The following is a 25,872-nucleotide window of genomic DNA, read 5'->3' as shown; positions in this document are numbered from 1 at the left end:
CAAGCGACAGTCGAGTGAACTCATTGTTTCTAGATTTTTCAAGTCTAAAACCAGTATCCACCCCCAACAATTAATAATTATGCATACTAGAGAGTAAGGATGGAGACTCCTTGGGATCAATCACATGGCATGGAATAATATCGGTTGATGAAACATCTACAGTACTGATAATGCTAGTTGGAGTAATGAGTCAAAATGTATTCTTGATACGTACACGATCTCTGTAAAAAATGAAACCGTGCAGAAAATGATGAAGAACAAAGGAATATCGAGAGGTAAAGAAAGGCTATAAGAATATTCACCTATATCAAACAGCCTCGTACCAGTTTGGATGTTTATAATATTTTAATATATTTATGAATAGTAATGAAATTATTTGGTTTAACATGTTTTATGGAATTTTAAAAAATGAGAGATAAAAAATTGAACAAAAAAGAAAATTATAAAGTTAAAAAATTGTTTGAATTTTATTTTTTAATATTATTTATATATTAAAATTTGAAAAAATAGTATTATTTTTTGTATTTTGTTTAAGAGTTTGTAAAAATTACAATAATTAAGTAATGATTATATACAAAAGTTAAAAATTTAAAATTTAAAGTATTTTATATTTGAGTGACGTTTGGGAAGATTATGTCAATTAGGCCACAAGTCTTTGGCGCTGCACTTCATTATTGATTATGTCATCGCATGACTTCTTTTATTGTGGTACATTTCAAGTGATTTTTTTATGTCAACAATCACTTAAATAACTCACTAAAAATATGTCATGTTATCCTATGCTATTACTACTTGAGTCTTGAGAAAAAGAGTGCGGTTACGCATCAGCCGCACTCTCTGCACACTGTGGTTATATATATATATATATATATATATATTTTTTTTTTTTAAATTTAACAACATTGGATGTGCTGAGGCTTACATCAACAGTAGGCTGATGTAAGTAATTTCTCTGAAAAAAATAAGGTGATTTTATTTTTTCAGGAGGATGTTAGGGCAAAGCTAGTGATGACCCTCTTAACAAACTTGGAATGCCTCACAAATTCACAATGGGCTCCAATGGGTTGTAGTGGGCTTCCGCAATCTTATGGGCATAATCTACGTACTGGCGAACCTCTTATTGGGCTAAAAAGATGCACAAGGTAGGAAACAGTCTTGAAAGGTCCCCCTGGAGGTGCTCTATATAAATCCTCAATGGTTCTTTCCAATGGCAATGGCCCCGTACGTAGCATAGCCCAAACAACCATGGAAGGTGAAGACGCCGACATGACGTAAATGATACGACCCAGATCAAAAGACAAGGGTCAATGGAGTAATTTTATTTTGCTTTATTTTATTTATGGCATCTTGACCGAATTACAATCTCGTGGGAACCCACTTTGAAGAGAATATGGTTTTCTTTTGGTGCCCGTGACATGACAACCAAGAATGTTCCCACTCCCAATAATAATATCGTGCCTTTACCAAGTCAAAACCAATTGCCTTTTAACATTGCTAAAAACAGCCGAGCCCTTGTCTACCTTCCGACTCCTTGGACCTTATCTAGTTAAATCTGTTTCAATTTGTGCCCATTATCTCTATTTAGCGCAAAATTATCTATCTTTGCATACTATCTATCTCTATTTAACCATTCAGATACTCATTCAAAGAAACGACAATTCTTTCTTGAGAAAATGTCCAAGACTTCTGCGTTGTGCTGCTTCATCATCCTAGCTGCATTTGGGTTCGTCAATGGCTCTACAAACAATCACGAGATTGGTTTTTATGAACTAAAGAAGGGTGATATCTCCTTAAATCTCACAAACTGGGGCGCAAGCATTGTCTCCCTTCATCTGCCTGACAAAAATGGTAAGTTTCTGCTCTTTGGTGCTTGTGAATCATCTCTTTTAATTTCTGGGTAGTTGTTATTTTTCACTGCTCCTCAAGAAGTTCTTCCCGGTGCTATTCTTCAATATCTTTAATTTGTTTTGGTGGCTCTTTTCAGGAAAGCTGGCTGATGTTGTTCTTGGCTATGATTCACTCGAGGAGTACAAGGTGATCTTTTGCTTCATGTGCGGCTATGTTTTATCTTTTCTTGACTTAAAACCAAAAATGTTGGATTTCCTCTTGTAGAGATCCACATTTCTCTCTTTCTCTGATTTTCTCTCCCAATAAGTTCGTACAGAGCTGTGATAGCTATATTTGCAGTATATTCTGTCGTTTGTAGATAGTTTTCTTGTAGAAACGCCTAATCGGTTGCCGTCCCACCGCATGACCACTTTGTTTAACTTATTGTCGAAATTTATTCGGTAACCAATCATATTATTTAACTTATTTTCCAATTCTACATAGTCCCCAATCAAATTAGGAGTTCAAATCTATGCTAGGAAGGAACTCTCATTAAGGTAGAAAGGCTCATCACGGCACCTTCTCACTGTGGACTTTTTCTTCTTAATTTTCTTTTCTTATACAGAGAAGGACAAACCTTCACATAATGATAAAGTTAGGTGTAAGATTTTTGGCATGACTTCAGCAAAAGGACAATATTATAACATAAATTATAGGCATAGAAACCAAACCCAATACAGAGAGTGCCAGCCTCATTTTTGGACGACTGGAGTACCGTGCTGCAGGTCTACTGATAAATGACTTCAGACCATGGTTTTCTAATTGAACCAACTGTAACGTATGATTCAGACAGGTGGGGTGGATCTAAAAAGAATAAAAAAGGTGGTGAGATGGAAGTTGATAAATATTTGTTCATATGGCATCTGATTCTTCTTACCATGTATGTGGCTGTCATATGATATAGAAAATTTGTGATTACTTCTTTTAATCAGCTTTTTCTGACCTGGTTTCATTACTTACATACGTGTAGTCTCCACCCCCCTCCCAAAAAATCAGTCTGCGTTCTCCTTGGTAGTTACATTTTGTAGAGACAGGTATATATGACACTTCTGCCTAATCTAAAACATCCTAAAATTGCTTGCAGATCACTCGGATCTATTTGACTCTAGTCAAACTTATCTTGGCAGTTTTGATATGTCAATGATTTTTGCTGGCTTTATTTCATAATATTAGGTGCAATTACTTTGACTTTCATGGTTCTGAGGTTCCCATGGGAGATCAATATTTTAGTTCTTAGAGCTTTCCTTGTCACATGTATAGACTAGGTTTGAAATGGTATATCTCATGCACTTCACCAAATAACTAACCAAATAAAGATGACATTGAATCTTGCCAAATTAAAATTCAAAGGGTGTTTATTAGGATAGAGGAACATTCTGCCAAAGCCTTAGTTGATGATATACGCCAGTTATGCATGACTCCCTCATGCAGTGAGAACAGTACTATTAATAAGTGTGCATAGTGCAGAATCTTACACTAAGCTCTGTGGTTAGTTTTTATTCCCAAATTTTTTTTTTCCTTCTACAAAAAACTGATAACCTATTGCAAATTTCCAACCTCTCTAGACGGATTCCTCTTACATTGGTGCTATTGTTGGCCGGGTTGCTAACAGAATTGGAAGTGCTCAGTTTACTCTGAATGGTACCCATTATAAACTAGTTGCAAATGAAGGGAAGAACATGCTTCATGGTAAACTATTCTTATTTTTAAGTCACTAGGAGTCTAGGACGAATACATCCTTCTCAATTGATTTTCCACTTGCCAAAAAAGGAGCTTCCTCTAATTGTGACGGAATACTTAAATATGTCGTATCCATAGGTGGCTCGAGAGGATTTAGTGATGTTGTTTGGAAGGTGAAAAGGCATAAGTGCGATGGTCAGGCTCCTCACATTATTTTCACCTATCACAGCGTTGATGGTGAACAAGGTATGTAAAATTTTTAGTTCCACTTAACTTTTCTCCATCACTGCTCTCTCATTCTTGTACCCTTGCCTTGATACTTGTATTTGTGCATAAGAATGTACAAAGTGGCAGGCATCTTTGTTATTTCAAAGATATTCAAATGATGAGCTGGTACTGGTGGACAATCCTTTGGCTGAAAATATAGAACCCCATTGGTTTTATATACCTATGCATTTTTTACTGAAATTTTTGAATCTTCTGCAGGATTTCCTGGTGATCTTGTTGTCACTGTCAGCTACACGCTCATCGGTAACAACCAGTTGAGTGTAATAATGAAAGCCAGAGCTCTAAACAAGCCTACTCCAGTGAATCTGGCCCAGCACGCGTACTGGAACTTGGGTGGCCATAACAGCGGCGATATCCTTTCCAACGAGGTCCATATCTTTGGATCTCACATCACAAGTGTTGATAGTCATCTTATTCCCACTGGAAAAATTGCACCCGTCAAGGGAACACCCTATGATTTCCTTGAGCCCCACATCATCGGCAGCAAGATAAAAGATCTACCTTCTGGTTATGATATCAACTATGTGCTTGATGGTGTTCCTGGCCACGAGATGAAGCGGGCAGCAAAGGTACACGAGAAGAAGTCAGGAAGGGTGTTGGAGTTGTTCACAAATGCTCCAGGTTTGCAGTTCTATACAGGTAACTTTCTGAAGGATGTGAAGGGAAAAGGTGGATACGTATACCAACAACATGGAGCACTGTGTTTGGAGACCCAAGCATTCCCTGACTCAGTCAACCACCCCAATTTCCCTTCTACGATTGTGAGTCCTGGCAAGACTTATAGGCATTACATGCTCTTCAAGTTTTCGACAAATCCCTCATCTCATTAGATCACATGGATGATCAGTTGAACCTTTATAACGACAACCTGAGATTTCCATGTTTCCACGCTTGTATACATCATGTTAACCTATTTGCAATGTGTGTTTTGGGTTCTCGGTTCAGCCAAAAAAATGAATAATTGTCAAGTTCTACCTCTTTCCCTCACAATAATTGTATCCAACTCTTCCAAAGCTTCAAAGAAATTGTTCGATCTAGACACTGTTTATTGTGCATGCTTCAATGTACACCAGCTTGCGGCCATATATATCAATATCAATATCATGGTGGGTTAGCCGTTAGTTTGTTTTGTAATTATTAGTTGATTTCGTCCAAATAGCAACTAACTAAAAACCAATTTGGGTTTTCGAACTTGATATTTCTCAAGTACCCAATGATAAAGTTCAAGAACTCCATTTTCCGACCATGGTTAGCAGATGTGTATTTGGACGAGATCATATAGAGTTTAATCCAACTACTGTCTGAGTCCAGTCCATAGAAATTTATGATATCTCGAATTGGCAATGCACAGCATATTGATGCCTGCCTGCCTTCCTTCAACTGTGCCACTTTTCTTATACTAGAAAGAAATCAACATGACTATCAGCTCAACCTAGTTGGACATTCTCGTTAAATTTCTGTCATGGAAGTGGTAGGTATTCGAACTAACACAATGCAACCTAGGGCCACATGTGACAAAGTTGTTTGTACGTGTTTTGTAATATTCCTCGTATTTAAGCCAAACAAAAAGCGATAATGCATTAGCTGATAATTTAGCCAACTATGGTGCCATGAGATATACGGTAAGTTTTTCATCGCTAAACATATAGAGAGGTTTAGATTTAAAATTCACTTCAACTCATCTCATCATTATAATTTTTTTTAAATTTTTACACAAAATATAATAAATAATTTAATTTTTTTAAATCTCAAAATAACTTTTCTAAATTTTCACACAAAATATAATAAACAATTCAATTTTTATTCTACTATTCACAAACTATCTCAACTCATCTCTGAATCCAAACCTCTCCTAATAACTCTTTTCTCCAAGGATCATGCATGTCTTCCTTCTATGTAGCACTAATATATCTACATTAATTTTAAGTATTGTTGTATTCTGTTTTTACATACAATATTTAGTTATTCTTATAGAAATTTAGTTTTAGAACTTTTTTTTTCTATTTATGTAACCTTCAAGTTTCCTACATTTATACACGTTTTCCTCTATCATAAATAATGATTATCAATAAGAAATTGTATCTATTGAGCATTTTGTTCATGCAATGTGTCATTTTTTAATGGAAAACACTAAACTCATCGATAATGGGTCCCGTGGGTCTTGATAGGTGGTTTTCTTTTTAACTTAATAATTAATAAAATATTTTTTAATGATATTGTGAATATTTTTTGGTTAAAAAATATTTAAAGATATAAAAAAATATATATGAAAAAAGTAAAAAATAAAAAATAAAAAAAGCCATTTGGTCTTCTGGAGAGATTTTGTCGAGCTCTTTTTTAATTATCATTCTTTCGTCGTTCTTTTATTATAAAAATTCACAGGACGAATAACATTTTTTTTTAAATAATTTCACTCGACTTTTTTATTTACTCTGACTATAAAAGTAGGACGACAGATCGTTTAATGAACGTTTCAGGTTTATCTACTCGTGCGGAAATGGCAGGTCCTCATTGGCTCCTCCTACTCTACTTGACCTTAGGTCCTTAACCTCATTCGAGAAGATCCACGCCCGAATTACGACATGAAGCTGCTATACATTCTGAAACTGCTTCTTTGGTTCGACTGTCCAAACATCGATTTCCAATGCTGGTTCTTCCCTTCCTCAAAATTACTATCTTTGAACTGGTTGGAGCTCCATGTAAATCAACTTCATCTAGCTACTCAACTTTTCCGTGCCCTTTCTTGTTCTTTTCCCTTTTCTTTTGGTTAATTCTTGTTTAGCTGAACGAATCTTCGCAGATGAATGGAACCCGTGCAGATCAAATTCCTGGGCCAAACACCATTCGTCGAATTCTAAAAACTTTTCTTCTGTCGCAATGCGTGCTTCTTATTCGTCTATGAAGTCGTCTTCTGGTTTGTACGAGAAATCGAAGAGCGTGTGGATTTGGACGGAAAACAAAGAGGTCCTGACGGCCTCCGTGGAGAGAGGATGGAATACTTTCGTTTTCTCGTCTCGACATCGACAACTTGCTCATGAGTGGTCTTGTACGCTCCATAGTACCTCCTCCCGTTCTTTTGAATTTCTTCGTTACAATGAATTATTCTATTCTGCAGATTATGGTATATTAGTTTCTTAGTTTTCCCTTCTGGTTATGTGGTTTACAGCCATTGCCTTAATAAGTCCTCTCTATGTTGAAGAGGGGGAGATTTTTGATAGTGAGAGTAAAAGGGTTGCCACGATTTTTGAGGTTTCGAATCCCCAAGAATTACAGCAGCTGCAACCTGCAATGGGGCACGCAGAGAATGTTGTTATCGATTTACTAGATTGGCAGGTTTGCTTGTTGCTGGATGCTCATCATAATTTCTATCTTATGAAATTTGTTTCTACGCTCTTGAATTGGCCTTCAAGTACTGCATGTCAACGAACAGCGTTTATGGAGTTGTTTAAGTTATGCCAGAAATAAATCAGTTTTATCTGTATCTGAGAATATCTCTAAAATCAAAAATGTTTTCACTAATGGGTAGTTACAATGCAAAGTCTTGGCCAATTGCTCCATGAATTGGACGTTACCAGACATTGTGTGAAGTTGTATAATAATTATGGATCTTGTTAAACACAGTTTCTCTAGACTAGTTTTTTAATAAATTGAAAAGTTCCTTTTTATTTCACTTGTTTTGATGAAAACTTCTCAGGATTCATTATCAATGCAAATTTTCTGTTGTTTCCATTAGCTATTGAACATGGTGGTCCTGATGTACACTTTTCGTTGTACCAACGCGCCTGATCTTGTGCAATATTGGGCCACATTTATGGGTGTTTTAAATACTAGAACAATCTGTGCCGCACTTCTATTTCCAGCACCACCCTGTTAACCTATCTCTAGTACGTGCTATTTTCAAAATAAACCCAATGGCTTTTCCTTTTTTTGTTTGTCTCTAAAGGTAATTCCAGCGGAGAATATTGTTGCAGCATTCCAAGGCCATCAAACAAAAGTGTTTGCGATCTCAAAAAATCATTCTGAAGCTCAAGTCTTCCTTGAGGTATAACTTATATTCTATAAGAGTAGGAACAGCTGGTGAAATTCAATATTTGGGGAACTTCTTAGATTATTAAAATTGTCAATTTGGCTCTTAGTAGATGCATCTTGACTTCCTTTTCATATCCATTTTTTGTACAGGCCCTGGAGCATGGTCTGGGTGGAGTTATCTTAAAAGTTGAAGATGCTGAAGATGTTCTTCAGCTAAAGGTATTTAGTTTTAGGATAGGTCTTCTTAAGTGTAAGGCACAGATAATTACCTAATAAATGTTTTCAGGACTATTTTGACAGAAGAAATGAAGTGAACAACCTTTTGAGCTTGACCAAAGCCACTGTAATTCGAGTTCAAGTAGCTGGAATGGGAGATCGAGTTTGTGTCGATCTCTGCTGCCTCATGAGACCTGGTGAAGGACTTCTGGTATTTTTCCACTTTCTCTTCTATAATTTTCCCCTCATGATCTACTGTTGAGCTAATTGAGTGCGATGCCATCACTTTTATGGCCTGTGTTCCTTAGGTTGGATCTTTTGCAAGGGGATTATTCCTCGTGCACTCAGAATGCTTGGAGTCAAATTATATTGCAAGCAGGCCTTTTCGAGTTAATGCAGTAAGTTTTGGCTTTGAATTTGATAGAGGGCTGGTACTCAGTCCTACAGAAAGTTAATATTGTCCCAGTTTAGCACCTGGGGAACATGTAACAGTCTATGTATTTTCTAATGTTCTAATGTGAAAAGAGCATCCAACCTTGAACAGCCAATTTTTTGCCTTTTTGGAAAACCAAGAAACAAATTAGTCAGTGAAGATTTTCCACTCTCAAGAATGGCAGAAGGGGTTCAGAGCCATTTCCTGGATGACTGGGTTTGGTATTCTTGTGATTATGAATTTAATTTACCATGTACATTTGGAACTTTACAGGGACCAGTGCATACCTATGTTGCCATTCCAGGGGGAAAGACTTGCTACCTTTCTGAGTTAAAATCAGGCAAAGAGGTGATAGTAGTTGATCAAAAAGGCCAACAACGAACCGCAATTGTTGGGCGTGTGAAGATAGAGACTAGACCACTAATTCTTGTTGAGGCAAAGGTTCAGATTTTATAAACTCGGAAAGAAAGTTATCTCTTGATGTTATTTCAAATCCATCAGCTGTTTACTTGATGCATATATGGTTTGATGCATCTTCTTTGATTTCTCTTTTACTTGCAAAATGATGGCCCCAAAACATAATGAAAGAAGCTGGGATGAGAGCAAGATTCATAACAATTAGTCAAGTGAAGTTCATTGGTTCTCAGCAACTAAATAATGTAGGATACGTACACCCTGCCCCCAAACCTATACCTTGCATCCCCTGGTAGTTTGAATATCTCCTATCCCATTAGTTATGGTAGTGTCTCCATAGTCTAGATTTGCATTGCATAACCCCCTGACTCCCCTCCCCAAGAAAAAGAGGTTGGTCGGACCTTGCTTATCATCTAACTAGTCTTTCACAGCTCCCAGAATTTGTAGATAGGTCTGAATTTATTACTTCTCTACCAGAGCTAATTTTCTTCTTCTTTTTTCTTTTTCAAATAAAAAGTCTACTAGAGCTAGTTGCTAATGCTCTTTAATCTTTTTAGACTTCGTTTGGATGTTGAGATGAGATGAGATGAAAAATCTGTGAATAGTAGTAAAATGATTTGAGTTAAGATATTTTATTGGAAAAAGGAGAGAGAAAAAGTTGAATAAAAATATTATAAAATAAAAATATTTTTAGATATAATTTTTTAATATAAATATTTTTTTTTGGTTTTGAAAAAGTTGAATTGTTTTTTGTGTTTTATTTGGAAGTTTGGGAAATTTGTAATGATTAGATGAAAAAGTTGATTATTTGATTTTTTTTAAATGAAAGATATTTATTAAAACCTCACTTGTGGCGGAGGAAAACCGTGGTTACAATCTTCAACTACTGCACCTTTGCACCAAGCCTTATTACAAAAATGAATATGAACTCATTTACAACGTAAATTAGGGATACCAGCTCTGTTTATTGCCAAAGCACCCCTCACCATTCGTGGTAACTCATTGCAATTATAAAAAAATATGAGACTCTCCCTGAGCTCCTGATTTTGCCAAGCTATCGGCAACTTGATTGACATCTTGGTAAACATATTGGACAATAACATTACTTCTACTTTTCAGCTCTTCAAACTGTTCACATGACTCCCTCAAATACCACAGACAATGCTTTGTATTCTGAAGCCATCGGACCACCACTTGGGAATCATAATTAACCTCTACCAGCCGATGGTTTAGTTGGATGCAAAGTTAAAGTCCTTCCACAACTACCCTTAGTTCAGCCCTATTATTTGTGTCTTCCCCATAGAAGGAAGAGAAGACAACCAGTAATTTCCCATGCTCATGCTCATTCTCATCACTCCTCCTCCACCACAGTTACCCGGGTTCCCCAAACAGCAGCCATCAACATTGAGTTTAGCCATACCCTCCATTGGCCTGTTCCAGAACGAAAGTCTAACAGCTGGTTTTCATAATTCCACAGGAGGTAATCCAAGCTGTTCCATAATAAGTTTATCAGAGTAGGAGAGCTGATTCACCTTGCTTATTTTAGACAACCTCAACCAACATCCACCTGATCTTATCACAGACGCTTCTCGTATTAGAAAATTTTCATTCCATCCTGGCCTAGCACCTACTCACCCATAGTTGCCAGCTTATAATGGAGGGTAAGATCCCAGTGAGTATACCCAATTGGGAAGTCTGCTTAGCTTGAATGAACCATATTCTAACCCGAGTCCACCAAGTATGATTTGGTAGTCTCAAAACCAAGTGTAACACCAAAAAAATTCCAAACTCGATATGCCATCTCTCCTAAACTGAGAACATGATCCAGAGATTCAACTTGTGGTTTGGAACAACAGTCACATCTCGAGGCTAAATGAATCTGAACTTGTTGCAGTCTTAGATCAAAAGGAAGGGCCCTATTAATGCCTTTCCACATAAATACGGAAACTTTGATAGGCAAGTGTTTATACCATACCCATTTACGCCACCCTACACCTGGGACATGCCCTCTCATCAACTGCCAGGATGATTTAACAGAGAATACACCAGATTTTGAAGCTGCCCAGATCAGAATATCCTTCCCTTGTTTCAAAGTTAATTTTTTAGAAGCTATTTCATTTGCTTTTCCTGCTCCTAAAAGAAATTGCAGCTTCTGTAAATCCCATTCCTCATCCTTCACCACTTCACATAGTCTCAAATCTGGAATTGTTGTTATTTCCACTTCATTTGCAAGCCGGCCCGTGCCTCTCCAATCATCAAACCAAAAGGAGATATTACCTTATCTAGCCAATCATTTATTACCTTTCAACACCTCAGGAAGGAGGGATATTATAGATTTCCAAAGACTTGTATCTTGTTTTGACTGCTTAATGAGAGAAGGATGTTTACCATTGTTATATTTGGCCCTAAAATACTCTGCCCATAGAGATTTAGAATGTAAAAACTGCCACCCTAATTTCATGTGCAGAGCTTTCTTAACATCACGTAAATCTCTGATTCCCTGCCCTCCTTCAATTGGCTTGCAAACTCATTGCCAAGCTACCCACTTCCTTTCCTGCATTATCACCCCCAAAAGAAGTTTGCAAGCTGTTTAGAGATGTAGTCTAGAACCTTTTTAGGAACATTCAGTACAGACAAAACATGTATCGGCATGCTAGAAAGTACATGTTTTAAGAGGATTAGCTTTCCTCCTAGAAAGTACATGTTGATGATTTGAAATTAAAAAGCGTTTGTGCTTGAGTGTTTGGATGTTGAGATGAGATGATATGAGATTTCTCATGTCAACTCAATAGCTGAACCAGCCCTTAGTTTTCATACCTTTTAGTGTTGCAGAGAGATTCGGATGACCTGGACCAACATCTTTACAGCATCCTTCTACAGAATGCAGAGACTGTTGCTCTTGTTTGTCCGCATCAAGGTCTTTTCTGACTGTAGCAAGTGGTTTCTTCTCTTATCAAATTTATTAGTTCATTACTTATTTCCTTGATATGAGAGAGTGTAACCTTGATTCTCTGTCTTCTGCAGGAAATGGGCTGCAAAAAACAGCAATTCCTGTAACTTCACTCAAAGTTGGAGATGAAGTTATGCTAAGAGTACAAGGAGGGGCCCGACATACAGGAATAGAAATCGAAGAATTCATAGTGGAGAATTGAACGAACAAGGTGACATATTCTCCAAGTGGAATTTGTTTATGATCTCCCGTGGATATGATGCCAAGAGAGGTTGCCTATCCACTCTCACAAAGGACTACACCATTGGCATGGTTTGACTGCACGCAATATACTAGTCAACTGCGTTAAAGCATGTGGTGGACATTATGATGGCACCACCATGTGGAACCTATAATAAAGTGCTTGAATAAATAGTGGTTATTTCTCCATTTTACAAATTGCATTAAAAAGTAAAAACTCTCCCACTAGCAACACTTATCTGGTAGAAGCTGAGAACCTAGTTTTTCATAGGAGTTTCATAAATGAGGTGAGGGCACTAACAGAGATCTGACATCGAAATATTGTAAAGCTTCATGGGTTTTGTATATAAATGATTGATGTTTTTAGTTTAAGTATATGGAAAGGGGAAGCCTAGTGTCCTAGGCAATGTTGCTTGTTAAGGCAGCAGATTGTCCTGCCTACAAACAATATAGTCAAAAGGAAGGTTCTGGAACATTTGAGAATACTCAGGAAGAATAAATTGTAAAGTTCTAGAAGGGTATCTTGTGACAGAATAGCTAGGTGTTATAATGTGATTGGAAGATTGAATTCTATTATGAAACTGTACCTATATATTGGCCAGCGTATGTACTAAAGCATATATGAGAAAATGAAAAACTGAAATGTGATTGAGGCCTTTTCACAAACAGTTCATCCTCACTACATTTACACGTAAAAATGAGTAGTTCGGGTATTGATCCATCAAGGCCACAAAAGGAGATAGATTATGCAGAAATGGGGTGGGCATTCGATTAATAAGAGGTGTGGCAGTTTAAAAGGCTTTGGCCCAATACTTCTTAGGGATAGAGGCATGATCTAAGAGGACAAGACCAATGTCTACAATGTGTGTATGGCGGCGTTTAACATTGCCATTTTGTTAATGGGAGTAAGGTACTAAGGATAGGTGATGCGATGAGAAATTCCACAAGATTGAAATATGACATGGAGGGGGCGAAATTCCCCTCCCCAATTAGGTTGAACAAAAACTATATTTGTAAAGAACGTATTGCTAGCAAAACGAATAAATGCAAGAATTAAAGAATAAACATTTGACTTGGATTGCATAGAAAAAATCCAAATATATTTGGGAAAGTCATCTACAAGTGAAAAGTAAAAATGACTGCCATTGGTAGAGATAACAGGTGCCAAACCCCATATATCTAGAAATAGAAGCTCAAAGGGACTTTGAGATCGAGACAGAGAGGGAGGATGCGGTAGAGCATGGGTTTTAGCTTGGGACCAGGTTGAGCAAGAAGAGAGAGCAACACTGGAGGTGGTAGGAAGATGGAAACGACGAAGGGTCAAAGCAGTGATACGAGGTGAAAGATGACCCAATCTGGCATGCCAGAGTTGAGTAGAGGTCCATGCACCAAAAAATGCTTGAAGAGCAGTTGAGGAAGGAGAAGTCGTTGAAGCAGTAGACGGAGGCAGAACATACAATCCATTCTCAATGGGTCCTTGAAGAAGAACTTCCTGGGAATGTAAATCATTCACAAGAAAAAATTAGAGTGAAATTAAAAAAAAAAAAGGATTGGTAAGACAAAATTGACGAATGGAAAGTAAATTGTGAGAAATAGAAGAAACGTGAAGAAGGTTTTGCAAAAGAAAATTGCCAGAGGGAGAATTTAAATTGGTCGAGCCTACATGTTGAATCAGCAAAATGGAGCCATCTCCGATGTTAATTGGTCAAAGCCCTGATACGGAGCCGAATCCAGGTTGAGGGCGGAGAAATCAACAGTAAAGTGATGGGTTGCTGCTGTGTCTGGGAACCAAGTGGAAGGCGTCGATGCTGATGAGGGCAGAGCAGTAAAATGAGCTACACGAGACGCTAGTGGAGGGGCCTTATAAGATTGGTTGAATTGATGATAACAGGAGAGGGCAGTATGTCCAGGCTTGTGACATACTTTACAGATTGAACGATCAGTAGAGCGTTAGGAGAAATAATTTGATGACTGGCCACCTCCATGACCACCATTGTAACCACCTTGGCCACCTTCACGACCACGACGTCCACCACGGTAAGGAAAATTGCAACCACAATTTGGAGAACCAAAGGATGGAGCAGGTCTGGTTGTGGTATCAAGAGCCTAAAAGACACTTCTATACACCTCTCCTCTTCCTCCTCATGGAGTCACCAGAAAAATCACCTGAAGGTGTGGAATTGGATTCGAGCAAGAGAGTGAACATCATTATCAAAGGCATAGCACGTCTTTTTTTTTTTTTTTAGAAAGAGGACGGTACCCCAATTTTATTGATAGCCCTCACTTGTAGCGGAGGAAAACCGTGGTTACAAACAAATACCTGGAGGATACAAATTATCATTACAAGACCCAGGTATCAAAAGACTCAAACAGACCAACCAAACCAAAATACACAGTAGTGCAAATTACAATAACACAAAACATAAACAAACCTAGAAACAACCAAACCTGCAAGAAAGAGCACACAAACAAATAGTAATAGTCAAAGAATAAAAGAAACCATAGAAAACCAAAAAAACCAAGGACAAACCTATGAGATGCGAATATAAGGCAACCCAATCCTGTCCGTACGAAGAATCCCTCTTAACGGAGTCGGCATATCATTTTCATCCCCCCAATCTCGATTTAAACTTCCAGCACCCTTCTTGGCTAGAAGATCAGCCACAACATTACCTTCACGAAAAATGTGGCGAATACGATAATCCATGTAATGAAGATAGTCATGTAATTCATCCCAAAAATCCTCTAGATACCAGATATTGCAAGTCCCTTTAATAATCCAATTGACAAGCAACTGAGAGTCCGTCTCAATCTCAACACGAAAAAACCCAAGATGATAGCATCTACGGATCCCCTCCAACACACTACGCATTTCTGCAAAATTATTAGAACCCTGACCCAAAGACACAGAATACGCCATGCGAACCTTACCATTATGGTCACGAAGAACACCTCCAGCGCCAGCCATCCCAGGATTACCTAAACTACTACCATCTGTATTTAGCTTCATCCAACCATCTTGAGGTCTAGACCATCTAACTACACGCACCTTCTTAGGTTTAGGGGCTAAAATAGGGATCTCCAATCTATTTAAGATAGCAACATCCTGATTAGAAAGCTTAGAAACTTTCATAATCAGCTGCATAATCCTGCGAAGCCAAAAAATAATAACATGCCAAACCGACTCCACATTAGAAACCTTACCTTCATACCTAGCTTTACAACGCCAATCCCATAGTTTCCAAGAAACTATGGACGGGAGAAGACCAAAAATAGTTCTAACCTGGGAAGACTTATTCGCACGACGGAACCAAAAATTTATTTGCTCCTTCCAAGTTTGAAAGACGCCCATATGAACACCTAACTGAATCGCAGCCAGACGCCAAATCTGACGAGCAAAATCACCAGTACAAAGCACATGATTCAAATCCTCAACCTGACCCCCAGAACAGCAATGGTATTTAGAAACCAAGGGGATACCAACAGATTTAATTTTCTCATCAACACTCAAGCAGTTATGATTAGCCTTCCACATCAAAATAGAAATTTTCTTAGGAAGACTCTTGTGCCAAATCCAATCAACCCAAGGTAAAGGAGGCGCCCTGACACGAATGTAATCCCAAGCACTTTTTGTAGTAAAATTACCAACTGTGTCATTTAACCAGATTAAGACATCTTGACCATCCTTCCTCCTAGCAAAAAAATTACACAAATCATAAGCTTTTTGGGGGCCCACAAGCCTTTCCAGAAGAGGAACATCCCACCCATTGTCGAGACGACACTCAGTAATTTTCAAAAGAGGCTGCTTAATTACAGGATAAGACCTACTGAGAGGACCACCCTCCATCCAATTGTCATGCCAGAAAGAAATATTACCATCCCGAACGAGCCACTTAGAATTATTAAGAACATCAGGAATACTTTTAACAATAGATTTCCAGAAACGCGTACCCTTGTTAGGCGTCAACAAAGATAGATGATTACCCTTAACATACTTCCCCCTAAAGAAATCGGCCCATAAAGACTGGCTAGTAATCAGACGCCAAGCAAGTTTCAAATGAAGAGCCTTCTGAATATCCCCAAAAGCCCGGATACCTAAACCACCTTCCTCAATAGGATTACAAATATTATTCCAAGCAACCAATTTTCTCTTGCTTTTACCATCAGACTCGCCCCAAAAAAAGGAGCTCAAAAGTCTATTCATCATATTAAGCACACTTTTAGGAACACTTAAAACAGCCAAAAGATGAGTCGACATACTCGACAAAACATGGCGAAGGAGAATAGTACGGCCACCAACAGAAAGCATTTTCATCTTTCAACCAGCAATCTTCTTCTTGATCTTCCCCAACAGCTCACCAAAATCACCAACTTTAAGTCTGCCATCCACAACAGGGACACCTAAATATTTAAAAGGAAAAGAACCTTCCGAAAAACCCATGAAACGGAGGATGGAATGTTTCCTAGCATGAGAGATTCTTTTAGAAAAAAACAAAGCACTTTTTTCTCCGCTAAGAACTTGCCCCGTCCAATTCTCATAAGTATTAAGCACTTCCATCAAACCCCGCATGGACCTCTTACCACCATTAGCAAAAATAATAATATCATCTGCATACATCAGATGAGAAATAAGAGGAGTACCACGAGCTTGAGTAAACTGACCAATTTTACCATCTTATCTTACATGTATTATAAACGCATCCCAACGATTATTCATCTAGATATATCAACTAGCGATGTCTTGTTGAACTCAAAATTGCAAGCTTTTTTTCTCTCACCTCGGCACTGCTAAACTCCCTGATCTTGATTCTTCCAATCAAATATTAGTTAGTTGTGGGCACCAATGGTTACATAGCCCCAGGTAAATTGATCTTTTCATGCTAATTTATATCTATTTATTTTTATTCACTCCGACCTATAAAGATATAAAGAAAGCCATGCGGCACAAATCCCGCCTTACAATGATATACGTGTCCCTGGAATTTCTTTCTCACAAGAAGCCAATAGCCATGGTTGGATGCAATTTCATTCTGGAAACTAAGGAATCACAAAACTCATTGAGTCATGGTTGGATCAAGGAGTGAAAGTTGAAACTCAATCACGGAATGCTTGCTATTAGGTTGAATATATGGCTTTACCTCTCGTCTTTCTTTCCCAAATTTGTCACTGTGTTTGAAAGGCTGATTTACTTTGATAAACCAAATACCGCCATATCTTTCTTCGAATGAGCAAGAATTGAGACGGCTCTAAATAGCCACTTACAATGCATCTCTTACTGTAATGGTGTTAACAGTTAACAGAAATATTGGTTTTCCTCTGTTAAAAGTGAGGGTTATTAATAAAATTGGATCGTGTCATCTTCTTAATAATAAAAAATAAAAATAAAAACAGTTAACGGAAACATAATTTAGGGAGATACGTGTTTTCTTGGTTCTGAATGTGGAAACAGATCACCCCATCGCCAAATTCTTTAATTAATAAAGATTTTTTTTTTCTTTTATAAATGATTTTAACAGTTGACCAATCTCACAAACATGTGCTCAGCGGCCTCTATCTCCCATTAAAAAACAGAGAAATCTCAAACATTGTATCTATGATACCCCCTCCATAACTGCCTCTGTTATTTTAATAGCTCCTAGTACGCTAAAATATGGTGGTGTAATTGAAAGCAATGGGCATATCATCTGCCTTCCCCTTTGCAATTACAATCGTTGAACTATATCATGCTTAGCTTCTGGTGTGAAATCTGATTAACTGTACTCATGCTTCTCAGTTCTCCTGGAAAAAACTATGCAGTCAAGAACAAACTGAAAGCTTTGTCAAGCAACGATGCTTTTGTTTTTCCCTCTAATTTTTCCTGGCTCCGACACAACCAATCCTCTTATGCTGCCAGAACAAATTTCCTGCATGGCCATGCAGTGGTCCGTTTTAAATATGTGTTCAACATTGAATCCCGTTGTTGTAAGCATTAATGTTCTGTTCAGATATTTTAATATATCCCTGTGCATTGGGATCGGATCCTGGCGTCAAAGCCTACATATCCAAATTGGAAATGTAGTAAATTCTGTCTTTTACTTTAAGGATTATTAATTAGCATTATTCTCCAAATTCAAATGCTTTGTTTTGTTTTAATCTTCTAGCTGTGCGTGCTGTGTCTACTGTTTTGTCAACCCGTGGGAAATGTTGCAGTAGATCACATGGATCGTCTACAGAAGGAGTACACGGTTAGATACCTTCCTTGTCAGATGAAAATTACAAACGTTCCCTTCAAAGCTAATCGAACTAAATCGGGAGCACCGTTTCCTAGCCCTCCAATTTGTATTCTCCTCCTCCTTTCTCCTCGGCTTCTTTCCTCTTGGAATGCGAGCTCTGAATCCCAAACACCCTTTTTCTAACTTGTTTCGTCTACGCACCTAGATCTTGCTCTCATCAATCCTAAATCGCTGATGCATGAAGTCAGCGCCCCTTCTTTGTTTTTTGTAGTGCAATCTCCAAACTCATGATTCCAGATCAACAAACAATTAAAAACTATGGATTGGGGGAGAGAATCTATCTTTATTTCATGGCCCATGCTACATGCCAGAGCAGGAAACCCACTCAGTAGCATTTGTACGTTAACCTGGAACAGGAGTAAACATTTTAAAAGGGGAAAAATGGAAAAAAGAAAAAATTTGTACCGTATGATTCAACCTAAAGCTTATCTATCACAACAAAGTATGTTTTTCAGAGTTTGATCGCTCTCCCAAACTGATTTCCAGCCTACTAGAAATTGGGGCATCTAGCTAGATATTTCAAATCTATACAACATGCAGCTACTGCCACGTACAACATAAATTCAAAGACCCAACCCTTAAATGAAACGCGTAGATGTTGGAGTGTTAATTGTTTGAGAAGCTTGCTTCAATGGAAATGCTGCTGCTCGGGCCACGGCCAAAAATCATGTTGGTCTTCGATGTTGGTCATGAACATGTTGCTCAGGCTTTCATCTTGAGTCATATGGCCAGTTTTCACCCATTGGAGGTGGTCGGATCTTGATGAGCTTTGGAGGAGTTGGGGCATGCTTGTAGGCCTTATAAGGGATGAGGGGAAGAGGTGCTTACTGCTTAATTTTCTTGAGTTATCCAAGTTGATCATGTCACAACTACTCTCACTCCCATTGCTCCAAGAAAACTCGGTTTCCTTCTTCATGCTTTTAACCCCGGCTTCATTTGTCTGGTCCTTACTTTTTAGAACCAATAACTGCATCATCGCAATAACAAGCAACCAACATGAATCGATGGAGAAGTTGAGAACGAGGATACTAAATATATATATATATATATATATAAAGTTATAAACTTCTGGATCTTTTCTTCCAGTGTAGAAGATAATTAATGTATATCAAATTTCAAATTACTTATTCATTGTAACTAGGTGATCTAGTTAAGAGGTATTGTCATAAATATAATATTTTTTTCCTGAGACATACTTCAGACACTGACACTTCTTCAGATCAGCGATCAACTAATTAAGCTAAAAAGTTAATGGGGGAATCAATCGTGACTTTTAGAACCCTGCACCTAAAATTAAGGCGCTCTCCAAGACACATGCTGCACCAATATTCTGGCTAGCAATTAAATGTAATAGGTATTCTCTACACAAATTTGGATCTAGAAAAATTGTATCTTCATTTTGCCAGAGAAAACCTATACTGATGTTTAATAAGTATAATTGGAGGGAGAAAAGTTTCATTTTCATACACTCAAAACACTAAAACGCATAGCTAGAAAAGCCAAGAAACTATAAGCAAGAACTAAAATACTTCCAGATCATAAAATTCAAGTTTCTCTTTCCTATTGAAAACCAATATCAATATAATATATATTGATGATTAGGCAGGTAAATACAAGCTAAACCCACATCCATTGATGCAGCAGGATTAATAGAGTACCTCTGCGTTAAGTTTCCTGTTCTGGGCCTGAAGGGCATCATTGTCAGCCTTGAGGGATTCAAACTGTTTCTTCAGGACCTCATAGTCTTTCTCCAATTGCTTGGTCTTCCACCTAGCCCTCCTGTTTTGGAACCATATGGCTATCTGTCTTGGTTGCAGGCCCAAAGCTTTAGCCAGCTGCACTTTTCTCTCTGGCTCCAGCTTGTTTCCCAACTCAAAGCTCTTCTCAAGCCCCTTTACCTGTTCTAAACTCAGCCTCTTCTTCTTTTCCCCAATCTGTATTCCATCATCTGACAACTCATCATCTCCATGCACTTCATCACACTTGTTGTAAATGCCCGAAAACGACATCGATCTCTTCATCAAGGAAGGCGCACCACCTTCAGAAGCAACCGATCGAGCACATAAATAAGATCCATATAAAACTACTGAGCATATGAGAGAGATAGAGAAAGAGAGATACCATGATAGTATTGTTGAGGAAGACATGCGCGGAGGGTGTTGGAGGAAGAGAGGTGATCTTGATCATCTTCTTGAGTTTGGAACATGAAACTATGAGATGGTGCGAAGGCCATCATGTCATTGGAGAATATCATGCATGCCCCTATGCTTTGAAGATCTTTTCGCAACAATTTATGGTGCTGTACGTGGGTTATGGTCTGGCTCTCATTCTCATGCTGATGACAAGTTTTGCAGAAAGAGGAGGCGATGGGTGCAGAGACTGATCAAAGACAGCGATTTTTTGGAGGAGAGGGAGAGAGGGAGAGAGAGAGAGAGAAGGGGAGTTGCAAATCGTGAAATATATCGCAGAAGCCTGTTTCGTGGACTTATCTCTGTTTCTCATGACTAGAATAATTAAATTTGGAAGGAAAGATTTTTTTTATTGAGTAATGCGTCGCTGTACAATCGTTTAAAGAAAAAGTGAATTTTATTATTATAAAGTTATTATTATTTTTTATTTTTAATTTTATTTTTTTATGTAAATCCGTATTTATTCACAATTTTTTAAAATGATTACGTAACGTTTGCACACTCCACGATTATAAATGTTAATTTTCTTTTTTATTATATATGCTAACATCATGAATTCAATATTTCTCCTTAGGTTTTTAATGAAAGGGTTACTATTGGGGCAATAATACATGTATCAGTCAACTAAAATGAAATTAAAAACAGAAAATGAATTTTAAAAGCCAAGATCTATTTAAAAGTCCAAAAATTCTAGAAAATATAAAAGGAAAAAAAAAAAGAACACTATAACTTACAAAAATCTATACAAAATCAAAAGAAGATAATAAAAGAGAGAACCAATTGAAGACAAGAAATTAAAACAAAAAATCTATATAAAACATAAAAAAATACTATAAAATTATACATAAATTAATATATTATCATTTTAAAAAAAAAAAGTAAAACGAAAGAAAAGTAAAACAAAGGGCCAAGGGGGAGCAGATCCTCTTCCAGCCCTCATTGGCCAAATAAAAAAGGTTAAATTTATTAATAATGCTGATGATCTAGTGGCAGCTTACATGTAAGCCACTAGATGATCATCATTAGAAGTTTATGGAAAATAAATCATTAGAAGTTTAAATATTAGTACTTCGCTTAGCCCTCAGTGTTTACCTCTTCTGCATTTGGTTGCAAGATTTACCAGAAGTAAGTTAAAATTAATCTAATTTTAAGTTAAGTCTAACATCTAAATACTCAATTTTTAAATTAATAAACTCATATCAATTTAAAATTTCTTTACACGTAGGACTCACAATATTTTTCAACTTAACATATTTTTATACGTGAGACTCACAACCATTTTTAACTTCTCATAAAATATACTAAACTCATCTTAATATCTAAACACACTTTAAATTCAGTTTAGATAGATTCCACATAATTTCCTCCACGACTCAACTCATTGTTATTCATAAAGAACTGAACTCAGCTCAACATCTAAACGCAGCCTTAATTTTAAACGCGACTAAAAAATAATTGACTATTAATATATGAACTACGTGGTCTTCATGATAAATTATCAAAATACATCTTAGAATTCAAACATTTAGAAACGGTGAATCTATTTGTGTGTAGAGGAAGATCCCGCTCATGTTGGCAGTCACACAAGCGTTGATCAACCATATATATATATATATATATAACATTTCTTAATGTCTTAATTTGTACAACAAACTGGAAATGAGGAAAGAGTCATCCTGATCCATGATGATGATTCGAGTTTCGATACGGTGCTATTCGCGTTCATCCATAAAGTAAATAGTAAACAAGTAAATAAATATAAATAGAGATACAAAGATTTATATGGTTCGGCATAATGCCTACATTCACGGGTTGTTTGGGAGTATAATCCACTATAATGAGTGATTTTAGAATCTCTCATTACCTCACATATATATCTCACAATATAATAGAGAAATTTAAGAAAGATAATTTGGAGTCGCTATCTGTTGTTGAGTTTGGCGTAGGGAGCTTTTGTGGAGAACTTGTGGAGAGTTCATCAGATTTATGGGGGATCTTCTCTTTATATAGAGATCTATTTCATTGAATTGATTGAGTTCAACTTGTCTTGTAAAACCTTTTATTTTTAGAAGTTTCACTCTATTTCCTTTTAGGAGTCTGTGTGTTTTTCTTCTTATGAGTTTAAGTCAACTTGTTTTATCTCTTTTTGCATTTATCTCTTAACTTGGTTTTCGACCTTATATCTTAGTTAAATTATAGGCTGCTGATTTGACTCCTACAACATTCATCACTATCAATGAGCTTAACTTGTAGCAAAAAATGATATTTTTAGATATTAAGATGAGTTGAATTGAGTTGTGAATAGTAGTATTTTAGGACTCATATTGAGATGGACTTAACTTTTTTAAATTGATCAGATTGGTTTAACTTTTTAGATTGAAATATATGAAATAAGTTAAGATGAATTTAATTTATTTAGGGAAAGTTAAAAAAAATAGTGAGTTTTATCAATAATTGATTTGAAATTAGTTGAATTTGGTTCGACAATCAAACACATCAAGTGTTTGCTGGCTGCCACCACCATCAGAAGATGACGACTGAAAACAAAGAGTATTTGGGGGGAAACAGACGTAAATTGCCACCGAATGTTTTGAAAGGCCATGTGTGACGAGGAAATTACTTGGGAACATGAATATCCAGAATTCAAGCTGGAAAAATATTGATAAACAATTGCTTTAGATTTCTCACTCGTTCTGGGAAAACATATATATATATATATATATATATATATAATATGAGGTAGACATTGCATCAATTATACAATAATTAATAAATGCGAGACATGGCAGTATTGGCATGGCTGGAGATCATTAATTTCGGGTAAGTTGATCTATATATATTCATAAGAATCCATATTCTGTGTGTCACCTTGCATGGGTTCTGAAAACTAATTCACTCTAGCTAGGGATTTGAGCATATATATATATATATATATATATGTATATATATAGTAAGGCCAACAAATTCCATGCAAATTAACCTCGTTTTCATGAATGCATGCTTCTCAACGTGTCTGGCCTCCATAGATGCTCGAATACCATTAGAAAATGGAAGGTGTATATATATAAATTATAATGCATTAACTTTCGGTTTTTTCGTCTTAAAAATAACTAACACATGATCTAATATATTAAAAAAAATTAAGTACGTTTGGTTTTGGGCCTTCGGCTGTGGTACAATCCCTAGCTAGCTCCATGTAATTTATAGCAAATTAGAAATTCAAACATACATACATACATCTATATATATACATACATACATCTATATATATATATATATATAGCGTGCACGGATTAACGGATCAAAAAATAGGGGCATCTCTCCCATTCCTTATACGTTACAATAATAATAATGTCATCACCTTTTTGAAAGAGTAACGACCGGCCGGAGTCTTTGTGTGGAATATATAGCACGTGTCATTTAGCCATTGATGGATAAATCATTTGTTGCTTTCGGTTTTCTTTTTTTGTGGGGGTAGACCCACCATCAATCACCCATATATTCACGTACGTATTTGTGGAGATCAGGAGGAGGCCGGTGGCCACCGCCCGGAATTCTATGTTTAATTTAAAGGAGTAAAGCGTCCGGCAACATTTCCTTCTTTGGAGGAATCGGGATGAATCCATGTTATTCCTTGTTGCTAGCTGCTTCTGATGATCACCTCAAAACATTAATTAAAGCAAGTGGTCTGAATCTTGATCTCCACATGCCGGCCTCCTGCTCCCATGTGCCTCTGCTCTGCTCTCTCTCTCTCTCTCTCTGGGATTCTTCAACCACAGACACATGCAGACCATCTTTAATTTATTATTTATTGTTATTTATTTATTTTTTTCTAGGCAAGTGGTTCTTTTGATCTTCAACCATACATACAATACTTTAATGTTCATGCATGAAGTAATACTGCTAATTAACCTTAATTATCAACATTTTCATCATGATCATCCGGGATGACTAGCAGCTTTTTCTGCTTTAAACAGTTAGGCTCTATCATGCATACAACTGATCGTAAGGGCTTTCACATAAGTTATTTCACCTCAAGGTAACACGATATTAGCTAGATGGACTAAAGTTTGGAGTTATATATGAAGTGCTCTACCGTTTTTGAGTGTGGCAATAATATATATATTTTATAAGAAAGAGACCAAATTACAAATTATTTTCCGCATACGTGTTTACAAAATTAAAAGCTGCAAAATAAGTTGATTTTAGCTATCACAAAATGGTGTCCTTGTATTGGATTATAAGGGATTAATAGGGACATCATGATTTGATCTTATCAGCATCTACAGTAGACCGTACGTAAATGGACCACCAAATGTGATGTACAGGTTTAGATGTGCAAATCCCGTATAGTCTTAATTTCGAAAAAAAAATAGACTCCAACATAGATAAATTTAAAAATAAATAAATAAAACTTTTTTATAACGTTTTTATAAAAAAAAAAAAAAAAAAAATAGTCTTAATGATCTGGACTTGTCGATCTCTAGCATTAGTAGTAGAATTGACAGACACTCCAAAAAAAGATTGCAAGAAAACCTAATAATCAAGTCACGTTAATGTCTAGGAAAAAGAAGTCTCATTGGACAAGCATCTAGACCCTAATTCACCAGACACGATCATACATTCTTTAGCAGCTGAGTTTAGACTTTCTGCTAAAACTGCGTAATAGAACAAAATATAGGTTGTCTGGGCCTCTTTTCCAACTGAACTTCTTGGGCTGAAGGACTTAAATCTGATGTACTGGCTCAGTTTATTCAAGCGTCCCTAGGACAGAGCTCTTTACAAACAACACAAAACCTGCGGTCCAACGTTTTTGTTACATATCAGGCCTTCAGTTTCGTGATCATGCGGACATGGCCCAATACTGACTTCGGCCTTTAGTTCAAACTAAAGTCTATTATTGTAAGCCTTATCCACTTCACGAATAGCTAGCCAGGCTCAGACAACACAATTTCAATAGGAAAAGGGAAAATAAGACTATATCCGAGAAGGGAAATAATTGATCAGGTATGAATTTCTGTATGCCAACTGCCAAGTAACATAAAATAAAAGTTCAGTATAATATGTGGCTTGTTTCCACATTGTTTCTACTTTACCATGCAATAAAAAAAAAAAAAAAATGGCATGAGTAATGTTAGATACAATCGTGAAGTACATAAGCATCGTACAATCATTTTAAAAAAAAATAAAATTTATTATTAAAAACTTTTTTTTTTCTCATATAATTCTCGTGTTTATTTATACACAAAAAAAAAAAAATTACGCAGCCCTTCA

At 36.7% G+C, this 25,872-nt stretch overlaps 3 protein-coding genes across 3 annotated transcripts; 2 read left to right on the top strand and 1 right to left on the bottom strand.

The window, feature by feature from the left end:
• The first annotated feature begins 1,493 nt into the window (after positions 1-1,493).
• On the top strand, positions 1,494-4,976 carry LOC108985824 (galactose mutarotase-like). Its single transcript, XM_018958257.2, has 5 exons — positions 1,494-1,848; positions 1,985-2,034; positions 3,453-3,576; positions 3,706-3,813; positions 4,054-4,976. The coding sequence occupies exons 1-5, from the start codon at positions 1,674-1,676 to the stop codon at positions 4,683-4,685; spliced, it is 1,089 nt and encodes a 362-aa protein (XP_018813802.2). The 5' UTR covers positions 1,494-1,673; the 3' UTR covers positions 4,686-4,976.
• A 1,440-nt stretch (positions 4,977-6,416) lies between these two features.
• On the top strand, positions 6,417-12,561 carry LOC108985822 (3-dehydroquinate synthase homolog). Its single transcript, XM_018958255.2, has 10 exons — positions 6,417-6,554; positions 6,638-6,901; positions 7,022-7,188; positions 7,799-7,897; positions 8,035-8,103; positions 8,171-8,311; positions 8,409-8,498; positions 8,807-8,974; positions 11,780-11,864; positions 11,972-12,561. Exons 1-10 carry the CDS (start codon positions 6,500-6,502, stop codon positions 12,097-12,099), a joined length of 1,266 nt encoding a protein of 421 aa, XP_018813800.2. The 5' UTR covers positions 6,417-6,499; the 3' UTR covers positions 12,100-12,561.
• A 6,111-nt stretch (positions 12,562-18,672) lies between these two features.
• Positions 18,673-20,893, bottom strand: LOC108985814 (homeobox-leucine zipper protein HAT7-like). Its single transcript, XM_018958248.2, has 3 exons — positions 20,531-20,893; positions 20,068-20,447; positions 18,673-19,376 (listed from the first exon to the last, which is right to left on the bottom strand). The coding sequence occupies exons 1-3, from the start codon at positions 20,661-20,663 to the stop codon at positions 19,038-19,040; spliced, it is 852 nt and encodes a 283-aa protein (XP_018813793.1). The 5' UTR covers positions 20,664-20,893; the 3' UTR covers positions 18,673-19,037.
• Between the last annotated feature and the right edge of the window lie 4,979 nt (positions 20,894-25,872).

The sequence above is a fragment of the Juglans regia genome, chromosome 1 (assembly GCF_001411555.2).
Source record: "Juglans regia cultivar Chandler chromosome 1, Walnut 2.0, whole genome shotgun sequence".
NCBI classification, from domain to species: domain Eukaryota; kingdom Viridiplantae; phylum Streptophyta; class Magnoliopsida; order Fagales; family Juglandaceae; genus Juglans; species Juglans regia.
Note: the sequence above shows the minus strand (reverse complement) of the source record. Positions and strands in the feature narration are given on the sequence as shown.